This window comes from Triticum urartu, chromosome 6A (genome assembly GCF_056163025.1).
Source record: "Triticum urartu cultivar PI428250 chromosome 6A, HENAU_Tu73, whole genome shotgun sequence".
Taxonomy (NCBI): Eukaryota; Viridiplantae; Streptophyta; class Magnoliopsida; order Poales; family Poaceae; genus Triticum; species Triticum urartu.
The window spans coordinates 501,301,048-501,319,705 of NC_141878.1; the positions used below are offsets into that span (position 1 = coordinate 501,301,048).

General features: G+C 42.1%; 1 protein-coding gene across 1 annotated transcript in view; it reads right to left on the reverse strand.

The window, feature by feature from the left end:
* Positions 1–5,632: 5,632 nt before the first annotated feature.
* The window catches only part of LOC147965893 (uncharacterized), a 37,170-nt gene continuing 24,144 nt past the window's right edge, over positions 5,633–18,658 (reverse strand). Inside the window, exon 2 of the mRNA XM_087530649.1 lies at positions 5,633–5,829. Coding sequence (XP_087386775.1) covers positions 5,633–5,829 — 197 coding nt within the window. The remainder of the gene's footprint in view (positions 5,830–18,658) is intronic.

The following is an 18,658-nucleotide window of genomic DNA, read 5'->3' on the forward strand; positions in this document are numbered from 1 at the left end:
CTATCCATATACCACTTGTATCACCATCTCTTCGCCGAACTAGTGCACCTATACAATTTACCATTGTATTGGGTGTGTTGGGGACACAAGAGACTCTTTGTTATTTGGTTGCAGGGTTGCTTGAGAGAGACCATCTTCATCCTACGCCACCTACGGATTGATAAACCTCAGGTCATCCACTTGAGGGAAATTTGCTACTGTCCTACAAACCTCTGCACTTGGAGGCCCAACAACGTCTACAAGAAGAAGGTTGTGTAGTAGACATCAAGCTCTTTTCTGGCGCCGTTGCCGGGGAGGTGAGTGCTTGAAGGTATATCTTTAGATCTTGCAACCGAGTCTTTTAGTTTCTTGTTTTATCACTAGTTTAGTTTATAAAAGAAAACTATAAAAAATGGAATTGAGTTTGTCTCATACGCTTCACCTTTTTAATATCTTTCGTGAGTATGATGGAAAGGATATTTGTGCTCAAGTGCTAGAAGAAGAAATCTATAAAATGTTTGGCACTAAATATTTGAATGATGAGCATGATTGCAATGTTGTTAGTATGAATTCCTTGAATATCCATGATGCTAATGATATGCAAAGCCACAAGCTTGGGGAAGCTATGTTTGATGAAGATGATATTTTTTGTTCCCCAAGTTTTGATGAGCATATTTATTATGATGAAAGCATGCCTGCAATCTATGATGATTATTGTGATGATACATATGCTATAAAAAGTAGTGATTATACTTATAAAACTTACCATGATTATGATTACCCCTTCTCTAAACATTACTCTTTTAATTTGGAAACAATTTATAGTATTCAAGTCTCTTATGATACTCCCACTATTATTCATGAGAAGAATTTTGCTTGTATGGAGAGTAGTAAAATTTATGTGCTTGTAGATCATGAAAAGAATGCTTTAGGTGCTAGTTATATTGTTGCATTCATTCTTTATGCTACTAAAAATTATTATGAGGGAGTAATATATGCTTGTAGGAATTGCAATAATATAAAGTTTCCTCTCTATGTGCTTAAAGTTTTGAAGTTATGCTTGTTTTACCTTCCTATGCAAGTTGATTATTGTTCCCACAAGTTGTTTGCTCACAAAATCCCTATGCATAGGAAGTGGGTTAGACTTAAATGTTCTATTAATATTCTTCATGATGCTCTCTTTATGTTACAATTCTTATCTTTTATGTGAGCATCATTGGAATCATCATGCCTAGCTAGGGGCGTTAAACGATAGCGCTTGTTGGGAGGCAACCCAATTTTATTTTTGTCCCTTGCTTTTTTCTCCTGTTTAGTAATAAATAACTCATCTAGACTATGTTTAGATGTGGTTTTATATGTTTAATTAGTGTTTGTTCCAAGTAGAACCTTTGGGAAGACTTGGGGGAAGTCTTGTTGATCATGCTGTCAAATACAGAAACTTTAGCGCTCACGAGAACTGCTGCCATTTTTATTTGGAGAGTGCTATTTAGTTAATTATTTTTGCATATGATTAATAGATAAATTACTCAGGTCCAGAAATTTATTTGAGAATTTTATGACTTCCATAAGTATACGTTTGATCCAGATTACTACATACTTTTCTGTTGTTGACAGATTCTGTTTTTCATGTGTTGTTTACTTATTTTGATGAACCTATGGCTAGTAAAATAGTTTATATACCATAGAGAAGTTGGAATACAGTAGGTTTAACACAAATATAAATAAATAATGAGTTCATTACAGTACTTTCAAGTGGTGTTTTGTTTTCTTTCGCTAACGGAGCTTACGAGTTTTCTGTTAAGTTTTGTGTTGTGAAGTTTTCAAGTTTTGGGTAAGGATTCGATGGACTATGGAATAAGGAGTGGCAAGAGCCTAAGATTGGGGATGAACAAGGCACCCCAAGGTAATATTCAAGGACAACCAAGAGCCTAAGCTTGGGGATGCCCCGGAAGGCATCCCCTCTTTCGTCTTCGTTCATCGGTAACTTTACTTGGAGCTATATTTTTATTCGCCACATGATATGTGTTTTGCTTGGAGCGTCAATTTATTTTGTTAGGATTTGCTTGCTGTTTGAATAAAATACCAAGATATGAAATTATTAAATGTTAGAGAGTCTTCACATAGTTGCATAATTATTCGACTACTCATTGATCTTCACTTATATCTTTCGGAGTAGTTTGTCATTTGCTCTAGTGCTTCACTTATATCTTTTAGAGCATGGTTGTAGTTTTATTTTGAAGAAATAGATGAACTCCCATGCTTCACTTAGATTATTTTGAGAGTATTAAATAGCATGGTAATTTGCTTAAAATCCTAATATGCTAGGTATTCAAGAATAATAAAATTCTCTTATGAGTGTGTTGAATACTAAGAGAAGTTTGATACTTGATGATTGTTTTGAGATATGAGGATGGTAATATTAGAGTCATGCTAGTTGAGTAGTTGTGAATTTGAGAAATACTTGTGTTGAAGTTTGTGACTCCCGTAGAATGCACGTATGGTGAACCGTTATGTGATGAAGTCGGAGCATGATTTATTTATTGATTGCCTTCCTTATGAGTGGCGGTCGGGGACGAGCAATGGTCTTTTCCTACCAATCTATCCCCCTAGGAGCATGCGCGTAGTACTTTGTTTCGATAACTAATAGATTTTTGCAATAAGTATGTGAGTTCTTTATGACTAATGTTGAGTCCATGGATTATACGCACTCTCACCCTTCCACCTTTGCTAGCCTCTCTAGTACCACGCAACTTTCGCCGGTACCATAAACCCACCATATACCTTCCTCAAAACAGCCACCATACCTACCTATTATAGAATTTCCATAGCCATTCCGAGATATATTGCCATGCAACTTTCCACCGTTCCGTTTATTATGACACGCTTCATCATTGTCATATTGCTTAGCATGATCATGTAGTTGACATCGTATTTGTGGCAAAGCCACCGTTCATAATTCTTTCATACATGTCACTCATGCATCATTGACCATCCGGGTACACCGCCGGAGGCATTCATATAGAGTCATACTTTGTTCTAGTATCGAGTTGTAATCACTGAGTTGTAAATAAATAAAAGTGTGATGATCATCATTTAATAGAGCATTGTCCCAAAAAAAAGAGAAAGGCCAAATAAAAAAAGAAAGGCAAAAAAGGCCAAATAAATAAAAGAGAAAGCCCCCAAAAAATAAAAAAGGGGCAATGCTACTATCCTTTTTCCACACTTGTGCTTCAAAGTAGCAGCATGATATAGCGAGTCTCATATATTGTGTTTAAAGTAGCACCATGTTCTTCATATAGAGAGTGTCATATGTTGTCACTTTCATATACTAGTGGGAATTTTACGTTATAAAACTTGGCTTGTATATTCCAATGATGGGCTTCCTCAAATTGCCCTAGGTCTTCGTGAGCAAGCAAGTTGGATGCACACCCACTAGTTCCTTTTGTTGAGCTTTCATACATTTATAGCTCTAGTGCATCCGTTGCATGGCAATCCCTACTCACTCACATTGATATCTATTGATGGGCATCTCCATAGCCCGTTGATACGCCTAGTCGATGTGAGACTATCTTCTCCCTTTTTGTCTTCTCCACAACCACCATTCTATTCCACCTATAGTGCTATGTCCATGGCTCACGCTCATGTATTGCGTGAAGATTGAAAAAGTTTGAGAACATCAAAAGTATGAAACAATTGCTTGGCTTGTCATCGGGGTTGTGCATGATTTAAATATTTTGTGTGGGGAAGATGGAGCATAGCCAGACTATATGATTTTGTAGGGATAACTTTCCTTGGCCATGTTATTTTGAGAAGACATGATTGCTTTGTTAGTATGCTTGAAGTATTATTATTTTTATGTCAATATTAAACTTTTGTCTTGAATCTTTCGGATCTGAATATTCATATCACAAGTAAGAAGAATTACATTGAAATTATGCCAACTAGCATTCCACATCAAAAATTATTTTTTTATCATTTACCTACTCGAGGACGAGCAGGAATTAAGCTTGGGGATGCTTGATACGTCTCCAACGTATCTATGATTTTTTATTGCTCCATGCTATATTATCTACTGTTTTGGTTAATATTGGGCTTTATTATCCACTTTTATATTATTTTTGGGACTAACATATTAACCGGAGGCCCAGCCCAGATTTGCTGTTTTATGCCTATTTTAGTGTTTCGAAGAAAAGGAATATCAGACGGAGTCGAAACGGAACGAAATCAACTATAGAAGTTATTTTTGGAAGGAACCACACCTGATGGACTTGGACCCCACGTCAGGGGAGACACGAGGTGCTCACGAGGGTGGGGGCGCGCCCCCTGTCTCGTGGGACCCCCGTGGCTCCTCCGACGTCCTCCCTGCACCCATATATACCCACGTGACCTAAAACTTCCAGAACGAAAGATAGATCGGGAGTTCCGCCGCCAGAAGCCTCCGTAGCCACCAAAAGTCAATCGGGACCCTGTTCCGGCACCCTGCCAGAGGGGGGAACCCTCACCGGTGGCCATCTTCATCATCCCGGTGCTCTCCATGACGAGGAGGGAGTAGTTCTCCCTCGGGGCTGAGGGTATGTACCAGTAGCTATGTGTTTGATCTCTCTCTCTCTCGTGTTCTTGATTTGGCACGATCTTGATGTATCGCGAGCTTTGCTATTATAGTTGGATCTTATGTTTCTCCTTCCCCCTCTTCTCTCTTGTAATGAATTGAGTTTCCCCTTTGGAGTTATCTTATCGGATTGAGTCTTTAAAGACTTGAGAACACTTCATGTATGTCTTGCCGTGGATATCTGTGGTGACAATGGGATACCGCGTGCCACTTGATGTATGTTTTGGTGACCAACTTGCGGGTTCATGAACCTATGCATAGGGGTTGGCACACGTTTTCGTCGTGATTCTCCGGTAGAACTTTGGGGCACTCTTTGAGGTCCTTTGTGTTGGTTGAATAGATGAATCTGAGATTGTGTGACGCATATCGTATAATCATACCCACGGATACTTGAGGTGACATTGGAGTATCTAGGTGACATTATGGTTTTGATTGATTTGTGTCTTAAGGTGTTATTCTAGTACGAACTCTAGGGCTGTTTGTGACACTTATAGGAATAGCCCAACGGATTGATTGGAAAGAATAACTTTGAGGTGGTTTCGTACCCTACCATAATCTCTTCGTTTGTTCTCTGCTATTAGTGACTTTGGAGTGACTCTTTCTTGCATGTTGAGGGATAGTTATGTGATCCAATTATGTTAGTATTGTTGAGGGAACTTACACTAGCGAAAGTATGAACCCTAGGCCTTGTTTACCATCATTGCAATACCGTTTACGCTCACTTTTATCACTTGCTACCTTGCTGTTTTTATTATTTCAGATTACAAAAACTATTATCTACTATCCATATACCACTTGTATCACCATCTCTTCGCTGAACTAGTGCACCTGTACAATTTACCATTATATTGGGTGTGTTGGGGACACAAGAGACTCTTTGTTATTTGGTTGCAAGGTTGCTTGAGAGAGACCATCTTCATCGTACGCCTCCTACAGATTGATAAACCTTAGGTCATCCACTTGAGGGAAATTTGCTACTGTCCTACAAACCTCTGCACTTGGAGGCCCAACAACGTCTACAAGAAGATGGTTGTGTAGTAGACATCAGTGCCCCGTCTTCTCTCCCCCCATCTTGACCCCCCACAACGGCTTGAAGTTATCCCAGAGGTGGACCACATCGACCGTCAAGGGAAAGTAGGCGAGCTGCGTTCGCCGTGCCGCCGACTCATTCTCCGGCGGCTCTGTCCCTCCGACGTCCTTGGCCACTCCCTTGCCCTTGCCAGTCTTGGGTGCCATGGCGGCTGCTAAAGGTGGATGGGGAAGGGCAGCGAAAACGCATCAGCGACGATCAAGAGCGGGGGCTTGAGAAGGAAGAAGGGACGGCGGTTCCGAGATTGGAGAAGACACGGGGGGTAAATGAGCAGCGCGCCCGCGGTCGTTCCTTTTTACGGGGAAGGCGCGGGCCGCCTCTTGACCACCATGTGACACATGCGTGCGGAAACCACCCCCACGTCACGCACGACCCTCCATGTTGCACGTTCAACGCGGGTCGTGAGGGGGCGCAGCGAACGAGAAGTTACTACGGTAAAATCCGCCCCACCTGCCCGCGCACCGTTCTGGGCCTAGCCCAACAACACGATGCGCTTACGTGTGGCCCAGGCCTGGGGGCTCCTGTCGGTGTTCAAAAGTAGGGGCTCTCCTTTTGACCCCTTTATTTGTGCACGGGCAGTTAGAGCCGCGCTCGCAGCCACACTTAACAAGGCAGAGGAGGGAAGCCGGAGGGAAACCGAAGCATAAGACAAACAAAGCAACGCCAAGGCCAGAAACACTGAAGAACAAAGGAGCAAGGTGGACTCCCCCGGCAAGACCCTTGCCGGGGCGACCTCCGTGGCCCCAGCAAGAGCCTTGCCGGGGCAACTTGCCCAACACCAGCAGAGCGAGCCACCCTTGAGCCCACGAGTTCCAAGAACCGCCAACGACTATGTTGGAACCAAGGCTCGGGAGGCACCTCCGTGGTGAGATGCAGATCTTTGTCAAGATCATCAACACGCAAGATCGGATGAGGACCAGAAGACGACGACCCCCGACGAGATCCTTCCTGGGGACGACCGCGACGCCACAGCAAGACCCTTGCCGAGGGCCCGACAAGACCCTTGCCAAGCACACCAGCAGGGCCGCAGCCAGGCCCGCGTCTGCCAAAGCTCCATCGCCGTCCCCAAGCAGCTGCTAGCCCAACCAGCTGGGCGGGCACCTGTGTGGCGACGAGCGGCCTCTACACCGACCCAGCAAGCACCTGCGTGGTGGCATGCAAGTCTTCCTGAAGGCTCCACTCCCGCGCCAGCCCAGCAGCCAGCCAACGTGGCGCCATGACACCTCGTCAGCTCAGACGCGTGTCGAAGCCAGGCGTGGCGGCGACAGCTGGGACGTGCTTCCTCGCTGTCCCCGATAGAATGAGAGGGGCACGTCGGCAGCACATTAAATGTGTTTGTCCAACGGTGCCAGAGGATAGACTCATCCACTGTACATCTTTCCACCTCCTGTGTGCCACTGTGGCAACCCCTTTTTTCTTATAAAAGGAGGCCAAAGGCGACCAAGAGGAGGATTCGGATCTTTTGGGCAAAGTTGCACCCCGTAGCTAGCTCAAGAACACAAGAACACTCTCAATACATCCACCAAACCAAGACTAGGGTTTTACGCATCCTCGCGGCCCGAACCTGGGTAAATGATCAGTGTGCTTCCTGTCAGACCCGCTCTTTCCACAATCCCGTGCCCGCCAACCGTAGAAGGGATCCCAGTGATCCCATAGGTGTCGATTTCCCCCGATAGACTCCCGTCCACCTAGAACTTGCAAAAGCCCCAGAACCCTGTTGATAACCCACAAGTATAGGGGATCGCAACAGTTTTTGAGGGTAGAGTATTCAACCCAAATTTATTGATTCGACACAAGGGGAGCCAAAGAATATTCTCAAGTATTAGCAACTGAGTTGTCAATTCAACCACACCTGGAAACTTAATATCTCAGCAAAGTATTTAGTAGCAAAGTAATATGATAGTAGTGGTAACGGTGGCAAAAGTAACGGTAGCAGTTTGGTTTTATAGTGATTGTAACAGTAGCAACGGAAAAGTAAATAAGCGAAGATCAATATGTGAAAAGCTCGTAGGCAATGAATCAGTGATGGATAATTATGTCGGATGCGATTCCTCATGCAACAGTTATAACATAGGGTGACACAGAACTAGCTCCAGTTCATCAATGTAATGTAGGCATGTATTCCGAATATAGTCATACGTGCTTATGGAAAAGAACTTGCATGACATCTTTTGTCCTACCCTCCCATGGCAGCGGGGTCATATTGGAAACTAAGGGATATTAAGGCCTCCTTTTAATAGAGTACTAGACCAAAGCATTAACACTAAGTGAATACATGAACTCCTCAAACTACGGTCATCACCGGTAAGTATCCCGATTATCGTCACTCCGGGGTTAACGGATCATAACACATAATAGGTGACTATAGACTTGCAAGGTAGGATCAAGAACTCACATATATTCATGAAAACATAATAGGTTCAGATCTGAAATCATGGCACTCGGGCCCGAGTGACAAGCATTAAGCATAGCAAACTCATAGCAACATCAATCTCAGAACATAATGGATATTAGGGATCAAACCCTAACAAAACTAACTCGATTACATGATAAATCTCATCCAACCCATCACCGTCCAGCAAGCCTACGATGGAATTACTCACGCACGGTGGTGAGCCTCATGAAATTGGTGATGGAGGAAGGTTGATGATGACGATGGCGATGGATTCCCCTCTCTGGAGCCCCGAACGGACTCCAGATCAGCCCTCCCGAGAGATATTAGGGCTTGGCGGCAGCTCCATATCGTAAAATGCGATGAATCCTTCTCTCTTATTTTTTTTCTCCCCAAACGTGAATATATGGAGTTGGAGTTGAGGTCGGTGGAGCACCAGGGGGCCCACGAGGCAGGGGGCGCGCCCCCCACCCTCGTGGACAGGGTGTGGGCCCCTGGCCTTGATTCTTTCGCCAGTATTTTTTATATATTCCAAAATATTCTCCGTTGATTTTTAGGTCATTCCAAGAAATTTTAATTCTGCACAAAAATAACACCATGGCAATTCTGCTGAAAACAACGTCAGTCCGGGTTAGTTCCATTCAAATCATGCAAGTTAGAGTCCAAAGAAAGGGCAAAAGTGTTTGGAAAAGTAGATACGTTGGAGACATATCAACTCCCCGAAGCTTAAACCTTTGCTTGTCCTCAAGCAATTTAGTTGACAAACTGAAAGTGATAAAGAAAAACTTTTACAAACTCTGTTTGCTCTTGTTGTTGTAAATATGTAAAGCCAGCATTCAAGTTTTCAGCAAAGACTATGAACTAACCATATTCACAATAACATTTAGGTCTCATGTTTACTCATATCAATGGCATAATCAACTAGCGAGCAATAATAGTAAATCTCAGATGACAACACTTTCTCAAAACAATTATAATATGACATAATAAGATGGTATCTCGCTAGCCCTTTTTGAGACCGCAAAACATAAATGCAGAGCACCCCTGAAGATCAACGGTTGACTGGAAATTGTAATTCGTGGTAAAGGAGATCCAGTCAAGTCATACTCAATGTAAACTAACAATAATACATGCAAATGACAACAGTGCTCTCCAACTGGTGCTTGATACGTCCATTTTGCATCATGCTTTTATATCGATATTTATTGCATTATGGGCTGTTATTTCACATTATGTCACAATACTTATGGATATTCTCTCTTATTTTACAAGGTTTACATAAGGAGGGAGAATGCCGGCAGCTAGAATTCTGGGCTGGAAAAGGAGCAAATATTAGAGACCTATTCTGCACAACTCCAAAAGTCATGAAACTCTACGGAATACCTTATAACAAATAATGAAAAATCCTCGCCAAAGATGAAGACCAGGGGGCCCACACCCTGTCCACGAGGATGGGGGCGCGCCCCCTACCTCATGGCCCCCCTGGTGGCTCTCCAATGACCATCTTCTGCTATATGAAGTCTTTCATCGAGAAAAAAATCAGAAGCAACCTTTCGGGACAAAACTCCGCCGCCACGAGGCGGAACCTTGGCGGAACCAATCTAGGGCTCCACAGAGCTGTTCTGCCGGGGAAACTTCCCTCCCGGAGGGGGAAATCATCGCCATCGTCATCACCAACGCTCCTCTCATTGGAAGAGGGCAATCTCCATCAACATCTTCATCAACACCATCTCATCTCAAAACCCTAGTTCATCTCTTGTATCCAATTCTTGTCTCCAAGTCCGGGATTGGTGCTAGTAGTGTTAATTACTCCTTGTAGTTGATGCTAGTTGGTTTAATTGGTGGAAGATCATATGTTCAGATCCTTTATGCATATTATTACCCCTCTAATTATGAACATGAATATGTTTTGTGAGTAGTTACATTTGTTCCTGAGGACAAGGGAGAAGTCTTGCTATTAGTAGTCATGTGAATTTGGTATTCGTTCGATATTTTGATGAGATGTATGTTGTCTAGCCTCTAGTGGTGTTATGTGAACGTCGACTACATAACACTTCACCATTAATTGGGCCTAGAGGAAGGCATTGGGAAGTAATAAGTAGATGATGGGTTGCTAGAGTGACAGAAGCTTAAACCCTAGTTTATGCGTTGCTTCGTAAGGGGCTGATTTGGATCCATATGTTTCATGCTATGGTTAGGTTTACCTTAATACTTTTGTTGTAGTTGCGGATGCTTGCAATAGAGGTTAATCATTAGTGGGATGCTTGTTCAAGTAAGAACAGCACCCAAGCACCGGTCCACCCACATGTCAAATTATCAAAGTACCGAACGCGAATCATATGAACGTGATGAAAACTAGCTTGACGATATTCCCATGTGTCCTCGGGAGAGCTTTTCCTTATATAAGAGTTTGTCCAGGATTGTACTTTGCTACAAAAAGGATTGGGCCACCTTGCCGCACTTTATTTACTTTTGTTACTTGTTGCTCGTTACAAATTATCTCATCACAAAACTATCTGTTACCACTTATTTCAGTACTTGCGGAGAATACCTTGCTGAAAACCGCTTATCATTTCCTTTTGCTCCTCGTTGGGTTCGACACTCTTACTTATCGAAAGGACTACGATAGATCCCCTATACTTGTGGGTCAATAGTGCTTTTTAATAAGAGGATGATAACACAACATAAAAGTAAATAGATAGGCCCTTCGCAGAGGGAAGCACGGATTTCTAGAGGTGTCAGAGCTCGGTTTTGAAATAGAGATGAATAATATTTTGAGAGGTATACTTTCATTATCAACATAACAACCGAGAGATATCAATATCTTCCATGATACACACATTATAGGTGGTTCCCAAGCAGAATGGTAAAGTTTATACCCCCCCCCACCACCACCACCAACAAGCATCAATCCATGGCTCGCCCGAAACAAAGGGTGCCTCCTAAAGGAAATATGCCCTAGAGGCAATAATAAAGTTATTATTTATTTCCTTATTTCATGATAAATGTTTATTATTCATGCTAGAATTGTATTAACCGGAAACATAATACATGTGTGAATACATAGACAAACATAGTGTCACTAGTATGCATCTACTTGACTAGCTCGTTAATCAAAGATGGTTAAGTTTCCTAACCATAGACATGAGTTGTCATTTGATTCACGGGATCACATCATTAGGATAATGATGTGATTGACTTGACCCATTCCGTTAGCTTAGCACTTGATCGTTTAGTATGTTGCTATTGCTTTCTTCATGACTTATACATGTTCCTATGACTATGAGATTATGCAACTCCCGTTTACCGGAGGAACACTTTGTGTGCTACCAAATGTCACAACGTAACTGGGTGATTATAAAGGTGCTCTATAGGTGTCTCCGAAGGTACTTGTTGAGTTGGCGTATTTCGAGATTAGGATTTGTCACTCCGATCGTCAGAGAGGTATCTCTGGGCCCACTCGGTAATACACATCACTATAAACCTTGCAAGCATTGTAACTAATGAGTTAGTTGCAGGATGATGTATTATGGAACGAGTAAAGAGACTTGCCAGTAATGAGATTGAACTAGGTATTGAGATACCGACGATCGAATCTCGGGCAAGTAACATGCCGATGACAAAGGGAACAACGTATGTTGTTATGCGATTTGACCGATAAAGATCTTCGTAGAATATGTGGGAGCCAATATGAGCATCTAGGTTCCGCTATTGGTTATTGACCGGAGACGTGTCTCGGTCATGTCTACATAGTTCTCGAACCCGTAGGGTCCGCACGCTTAACGTTAGGTGACGATCGGTATTATGAGTTTATGTGTTTTGATGTACTGAAGGTAGTTCGGAGTCCTGGATGAGATCGGGGACATGACAAGGAGTCTCGAAATGGTTGAGGCGTAAAGATCGATATATTGGACGACTATATTCGGACATTGGAAAGGTTCCGAGTGATTCGGGTATTTTTTGGAGTACCGGAGACTTACGGGAATTCGCCGGAGGGGTCAATGGGCCTTCATGGGCCTTAGTGGAAAGAGAGGGCAGCAAGGAAGTGTGGGGTGCGCCCCCTAGGCCCAAACTGAATTGGTTTAGGGCTTTGGGGGCCATCCCCCTCTTTCCTTCTCCCCTACTCCTCTTTCCTTCCCCTCCTAGTTGGACTAGGAAAGGGGGAACCTACTCCTAGTAGGAGTAGGATTCCCCCCTTGGGGCGCATCCTATGAGGCCGCCGGCCCCCTCCCCTTGCTCCTTTATATACAGGGGCAGGGGCACCCTAGAACACACAAGTTGATCTATTGATCTATTACAGCCATGCGCGGTGACCCCCTCCACCATAATCCACCTCGATTATATCGTAGCGGTGCTTAGGTGGAGCCCTGCATCGGTAGCATCATCATCACTGTCATCACACTGTCGTGCTGACGAAACTCTCCTGTGAAGCTCCGCTGGATCGGAGTTCATGGGACGTCATCGAGCTAAACGTGTGCTGAACTCGGAGGTGCCGTGCGTTCGGTACTTGGATCGGTCGGATCGTGAAGACGTACGACTACATCAACCGCGTTGTGCTAACGCCTCCGCATTCGGTCTACGAGGGTACGTAGACACACTCTCCCCTCTCGTTGCTATGCATCACCATGATCATGTGTGTGTGCGTAGGATTATTTTTGAAATTTCTACGTTCCCCAACAGTGGCATCCGAGCCAGGTTTTATGTGTAGATGTTATATGCACGAGTAGAACACAAGTGAGTTGTGGACGATATGAGTCATACTGCTTACCAGCATGTCATACTTTGGTTCGGCGGTATTGTTGGATGAAGCAGCCCAGACCGACATTACGCGTACGCTTACGCGAGACTGGTTCTACCGACGTGCTTTGCACATAGGTGGCTGGCGGGTGTCAGTTTCTCAACTTTACTTGAACCGAGTGTGGCTACGCCCGGGCCTTGAGAAGGTTAAAATAGTACTAACTTGACAAACTATCACTATGGTTTTGATGCGTAGGTAAGAACGGTTCTTTCTCAGCCCGTAGCAGCCACGTAAAACTTGCAACAACAAATTAGAGGACGTCTAACTTGTTTTTGCAGGGCATGTTGTGATGTGATATGGTCAAGACATGATGCTATATTTATTGTATGAGATGATCATGTTTTGTAATGGAGTTATCAGCAACTGGTAGGAGCCATATGGTTGTCGCTTTATTGTATGCAATGCAATCGCCCTGTAATTGCTTTACTTTATCACTAAGCGGTAGCGATAGTCGTAGAAGCAATAGTTGGCGAGACGACAATGATGCTACGATGGAGATCAAGGTGTCGCGCCGGTGACGATGGTGATCATGACGGTGCTTCGGAGATAGAGATCACAGGCACAATATGATGATGGACATATCATATCACTTATATTGATTGCATGTGATGTTTATCTTTTATGCATCTTATTTTGCTTTGATTGACAGTAGCATTATAAGATGATCTCGCACTAAATTTCAGGATAAAAGTGTTCTCCCTGAGTATGCACCGTTGCCAAAGTTCGTCGTGCCGAGACACCACGTGATGATCGGGTGTGATAAGCTCTATGTCCATCTACAACGGGTGCAAGCCAGTTTTGCACACGTAGAATACTCGGGTTAAACTTGACGAGCCTAGCATATGCAGATATGGCCTCGGAACACTGAGACCGAAAGGTCGAGCGTGAATCATATAGTAGATATGATCAACATAGTGATGTTCACCATTGAAAACTACTCCATCTCACGTGATGATCGGACATGGTTTACTTGATATGGATCATGTGATCACTTAGATGATTAGAGGGATGTCTATCTAAGTGGGAGTTCTTAAGTAATATGATTAATTGAACTTTAAATTTATCATGAACTTAGTCCTGATAGTATTTGCATATCTATGTTGTAGATCAATTGCTCGCGTATAGCTTCCCCGTTTTATTTTTTATATGTTCCTAGAGAAAAACTAAGTTGAAAGATGTTAGTAGCAATGATGAGGATTGGATCCGTGATCTGAGGATTATCCTCATTGCTGCACAGAAGAATTATGTCCTTGATGCACTGCTAGGTGACAGACCAATTGTAGGAGCAGATGCAGACGTTATGAACGTTTGGCAAGCTCGATATGATGACTACTTGATAGTTTAGTGCACCATGCTTTACGGATTAGAATCGAGGCTTCAAAAACGTTTTGAACGCCACGGAACATATAAGATGTTCTAAGAGTTGAAATTGGTATTTCATACTCATGCCCGTGTCAAGAGGTATGAGACCTCTGGCAAGCACTTTTCCTACAAGATGGAGGAGAATAGCTCAGCTAGTGAGCATGTGCTCAGAATGTCTGAGTACTACAATCACTTGAATCAAGTGGGAGTTAATCTTCCAGATAAGATAGTGATTGACAGAGTTCTCTAGTCACTATCACCAAGTTACTGGAACTTCGTGATGAACTATAATATGCAAGGGATAACGGAAATGATTCCCAAGCTCTTCGACAAGACCACTAGTTTCAAGAAAAGGGCAAAGGGAAGAAGGGGAACTTCAAGAAGAACAGCAAGCAAGTTGCTGCTCAAGTGAAGAAGCCCAAGTCTAGACCTAAGCCTGAGACTAAGTGCTTCTACTGCAAAGGGACTGGTCACTGGAAGCAGAACTACCCCAAGTATTTGGCGGATAAGAAGGATGGCAAAATGAACAAAGGTATATTTGATATACATGTTATTGATGTGTACTTTACTAGTGTTTATAGCAACCCCTCGGTATTTGATATTGATACGTCTCCAACGTATCTATAATTTTTGATTGTTCCATGCTATATTATCTACTGTTTTGGGCAATATTGGGCTTTATTATCCACTTTTATATTATTTTTGGGACTAACTAATTAACCAGAGGCCCAGCCCAGATTTGCTATTTTATGCCTATTTCAGTGTTTCGAAGAAAAGGAATATCAAACGGAGTCGAAACGGAACGAAATCAACTAGAGAAGTTATTTTTGGAATGAAAGCCACCGGATAGACTTGGACTCCACGTCAGGAGATATAGGAGGTGCTCACGAGGGTGGGCCACCCCCCTAGGGCGCTCCCCCTGCCTCGTGGGGCCCCGTGGCTCCTCCGACGTACTTCCTGCACCCATATATATATATATATATCGCCGTACTCTAAAACTTCCAGAATGGACAATAGATCGGGAGTTCCGCCGCCAGAAGCATCCGTAGCCACCAAAAGCCAATCTAGACCCGTTCCGGCACCCTGCCGGAGGGGGCAATCCCTCTCCTGTGGCCATCTTCATCATCCCGGCGCTCTCCATGACGAGGAGGGAGTAGTTCTCCCTCGGGGCTGAGGGTATGTACAAGTAGCTATGTGTTTGATCTCTCTCTCTCTCTCTCTCGTGTTCTTGAGGTGATACGATCTTGATGTATTGCGAGCTTTGCTATTATATTTGGATCCTATGATGTTTCTTCCCCCCTCTACTCTCTTGTAATGAATTGAGTTTCCCCTTTGAAGTTATCTTATCGGATTGACTCTTTAAAGATTTGAGAACACTTGATGTATGTCTTGCCGTGGATATCTGTGGTGACAATGGGATATCACGTGATTCACTTGATGTGTGTTTTGGTGACCAACTTGCGGGTTCCGCCCATGAACCTATGCATAGGGGTTGGCACACATTTTCGTCGTGATTCTCCGGTAGAACTTTGGGGCACTCTTTGAGGTCCTTTGTGTTGGTTGAATAGATGAATCTGAGATTGTGTGACGCATATCGTATAATCATACCCACGGATACTTGAGGTGACATTGGAGTATCTAGGTGACATTAGGGTTTTGGTTGATTTGTGTCTTAAGGTGTTATTCTAGTACGAACTCTAGGGCTGTTTGTGACACTTATAGGAATAGCCCAACGGATTGATTGGAAAGAATAACTTTGAGGTGGTTTCGTACCCTACCATAATCTCTTCGTTTGTTCTCCGCTATTAGTGACTTTGGAGTGACTCTTTGTTGCATGTTGAGGGATAGTTTTGTGATCCAATTATGTTAGTATTGTTGAGAGGACTTACACTAGTGAAAGTATGAACCCTAGGCCTTGTTTCCTAGCATTGCAATACCGTTTACGCTCACTTTTATCATTCGTTACCTTGCTGTTTTTATAATTTCAGATTACAAATACCTTTATCTACCATCCATATACCACTTGTTTCACCATCTCTTCGCCGAACTAGTGCACCTATATAATTTACCATTGTATTGGGTGTGTTGGGGACACAAGAGACTCTTTGTTATTTGGTTGCAGGGTTCTTGAGAGAGACCATCTTCATCCTACGCCTCCTACGGATTGATAAACCTTAGGTCATCCACTTGAGGGAAATTTGGTACTGTCCTACAAACATCTGCACTTGGAGGCCCAACAACGTCTATAAGAAGAAGGTTGTGTAGTAGACATCAAGCTCTTTTCTGGCGCCGTTGCCGGGGAGGTGAGTGCTTGAAGGTATATCTTTAGATCTTGCAATCGAGTCTTTTAGTTTCTTGTTTTATCACTAGTTTAGTTTATAAAAGAAAACTATAAAAAAATGGAATTAAGTTTGTCTCATATGCTTCACCTTTTTAATATTTTTCGTAAGTATGATGGAAAGGAAAATTGTGCTCAAATGCTAGAAGAAGAATTACATAGAATGATTGGCATAAAATATGTGAATGATGAGCATGATTGCAATGTTGTTAGTACGAATTCTTTGAATATCCATGACACTAATGATGATTGCACTAGTTATGATGAAAATGTCTCCTATAAACATGTCAATTTTTGTGGAGTGCATTGGGTTTGTAAGTACACACCGAATAGGGAATATAGATATTGCATGAGGCATAAGTACTTAGAAACTAAATTGTTGCAAGAAAGGCTAGATGATTGTGCTGAAAATTTAAATTTTCTTGGCCGTACTTGTGGACTTTGCAATGAAAGTGGTCATTTAGTTATCCGATGCAAATTGTTTCATGATCTAATCGTGTCCAAAAATTGTGATGACTTGATTTCCCTTGCACACTATAATGAACTTAGTTTGCTTATGGGCTATGAAGAAATGAAACGTATAACCAACTATCTTCCGGAATTTGCCTATTATAAACTTCTTGGTTTTGATCTAGAGGAAATTTATATGTATTGTGCGGTGAATTGTATTGAAAATCCTTATATTGCCAACTACATAAAGAAAAGAAAACAAATAGAAGATGAAGAGAATACTAATGAAAGGGAATAGACTTCCCTATACCCTCCTATTATTTCTTATGATGAATCAGGTAACGAGGAGGAGCCTCCTATCCAACCAATCTCATTAATAAGGAGCCCCAAAAAGAGGATTGAACCCACACATGATGTGGTGAAGAAGAAGAAAAGAAAAAGGAAGAGAGGTAAAAAGATATCTCCCCAAAATAGTGCTGCTCCTATTAATATTGTGACTTATGAAAATATAATTGTTGAAGATAATGATACTTCTTATGATCTTGAAAATCTTTTTGGCACTTATTTGGATGAATATGATAATTGCTATACTATTGTGCTATTCATACAATTAATGATGAGAGTGATTATGCTTACGATATGAAAAGGCCCAAGCTTGGGGATGCTATGTTTGATGAAGAGGATGTTTTTGAGAATATATTTTCTGCAATTAATGTTTGTCCCAAGCTTGGGGATCTATGTTTATTAATGATGATATTTTTAGTCTTCCAAGTTTTGATATGCAAAGTTGTTATGATAAGAACAAAGTTGCTACTTATGATGATTATTGTGATGAAACTTATGCTATAAAGAGTAGTGATGATTATATTTATAAAACTTGTCATGATTATGAGTACCCTTTCTCTGAACATTACTCTTTTAATGTGGAAACAATTTATAGTATTCAAGTCTCTTATGATACTCCCACTATTCCGGCTGAGAAGAAATTTGCTTGTGTGGAGAGTAGTAAATTTTCTATGCTTGTAGATCATGAAAAGAATGCTTTAGGTGCTGGTTATATTGTATAGTTTATTCATGATGCTACTGAAAATTATTATGAGGGAGGAATATATGCTTGTAGGAATTGCAATAATATCAAGTTTCCTCTCTGTGTGCTTAAAGTTTTGAAGTTAGCCTGTTTTACCTTCCTATGCAAGTTGATTCTTGTTCCCACAAGTTGTTTGATCACAAAATCCCTATGCATAGTAAGTATGTTAGACTTAAATGTGCTAGTCATATTCTTCATGATGCTCTCTTTATGTTTCAATTCTTATCCTTTATGTGAGCATCATTCAAATCATCATGCCTAGCTAGGGGCATTAAACGATAGCGCTTGTTGGGAGGCAACCCAATTTTATTTTTGTTTATTGCTCCTGTTTAGTAATAAATAATTCATCTAGCCTCTGTTTATATGTGGTTTTATGCTTTTAATTAGTGTTTGTTCCAAGTAGAACCTTTGGGAAGACTTGGGGGAAGTCTTTGTGATCATGCTGTAAAAAACAGAAACTTTAGCGCTCATGAGAACTGCTGCCATTTTTATTTGGAGAGGGCTATTTAGTTAATTATTTTTGAAGGTGATTAATATATAAATTCCTCAGGTC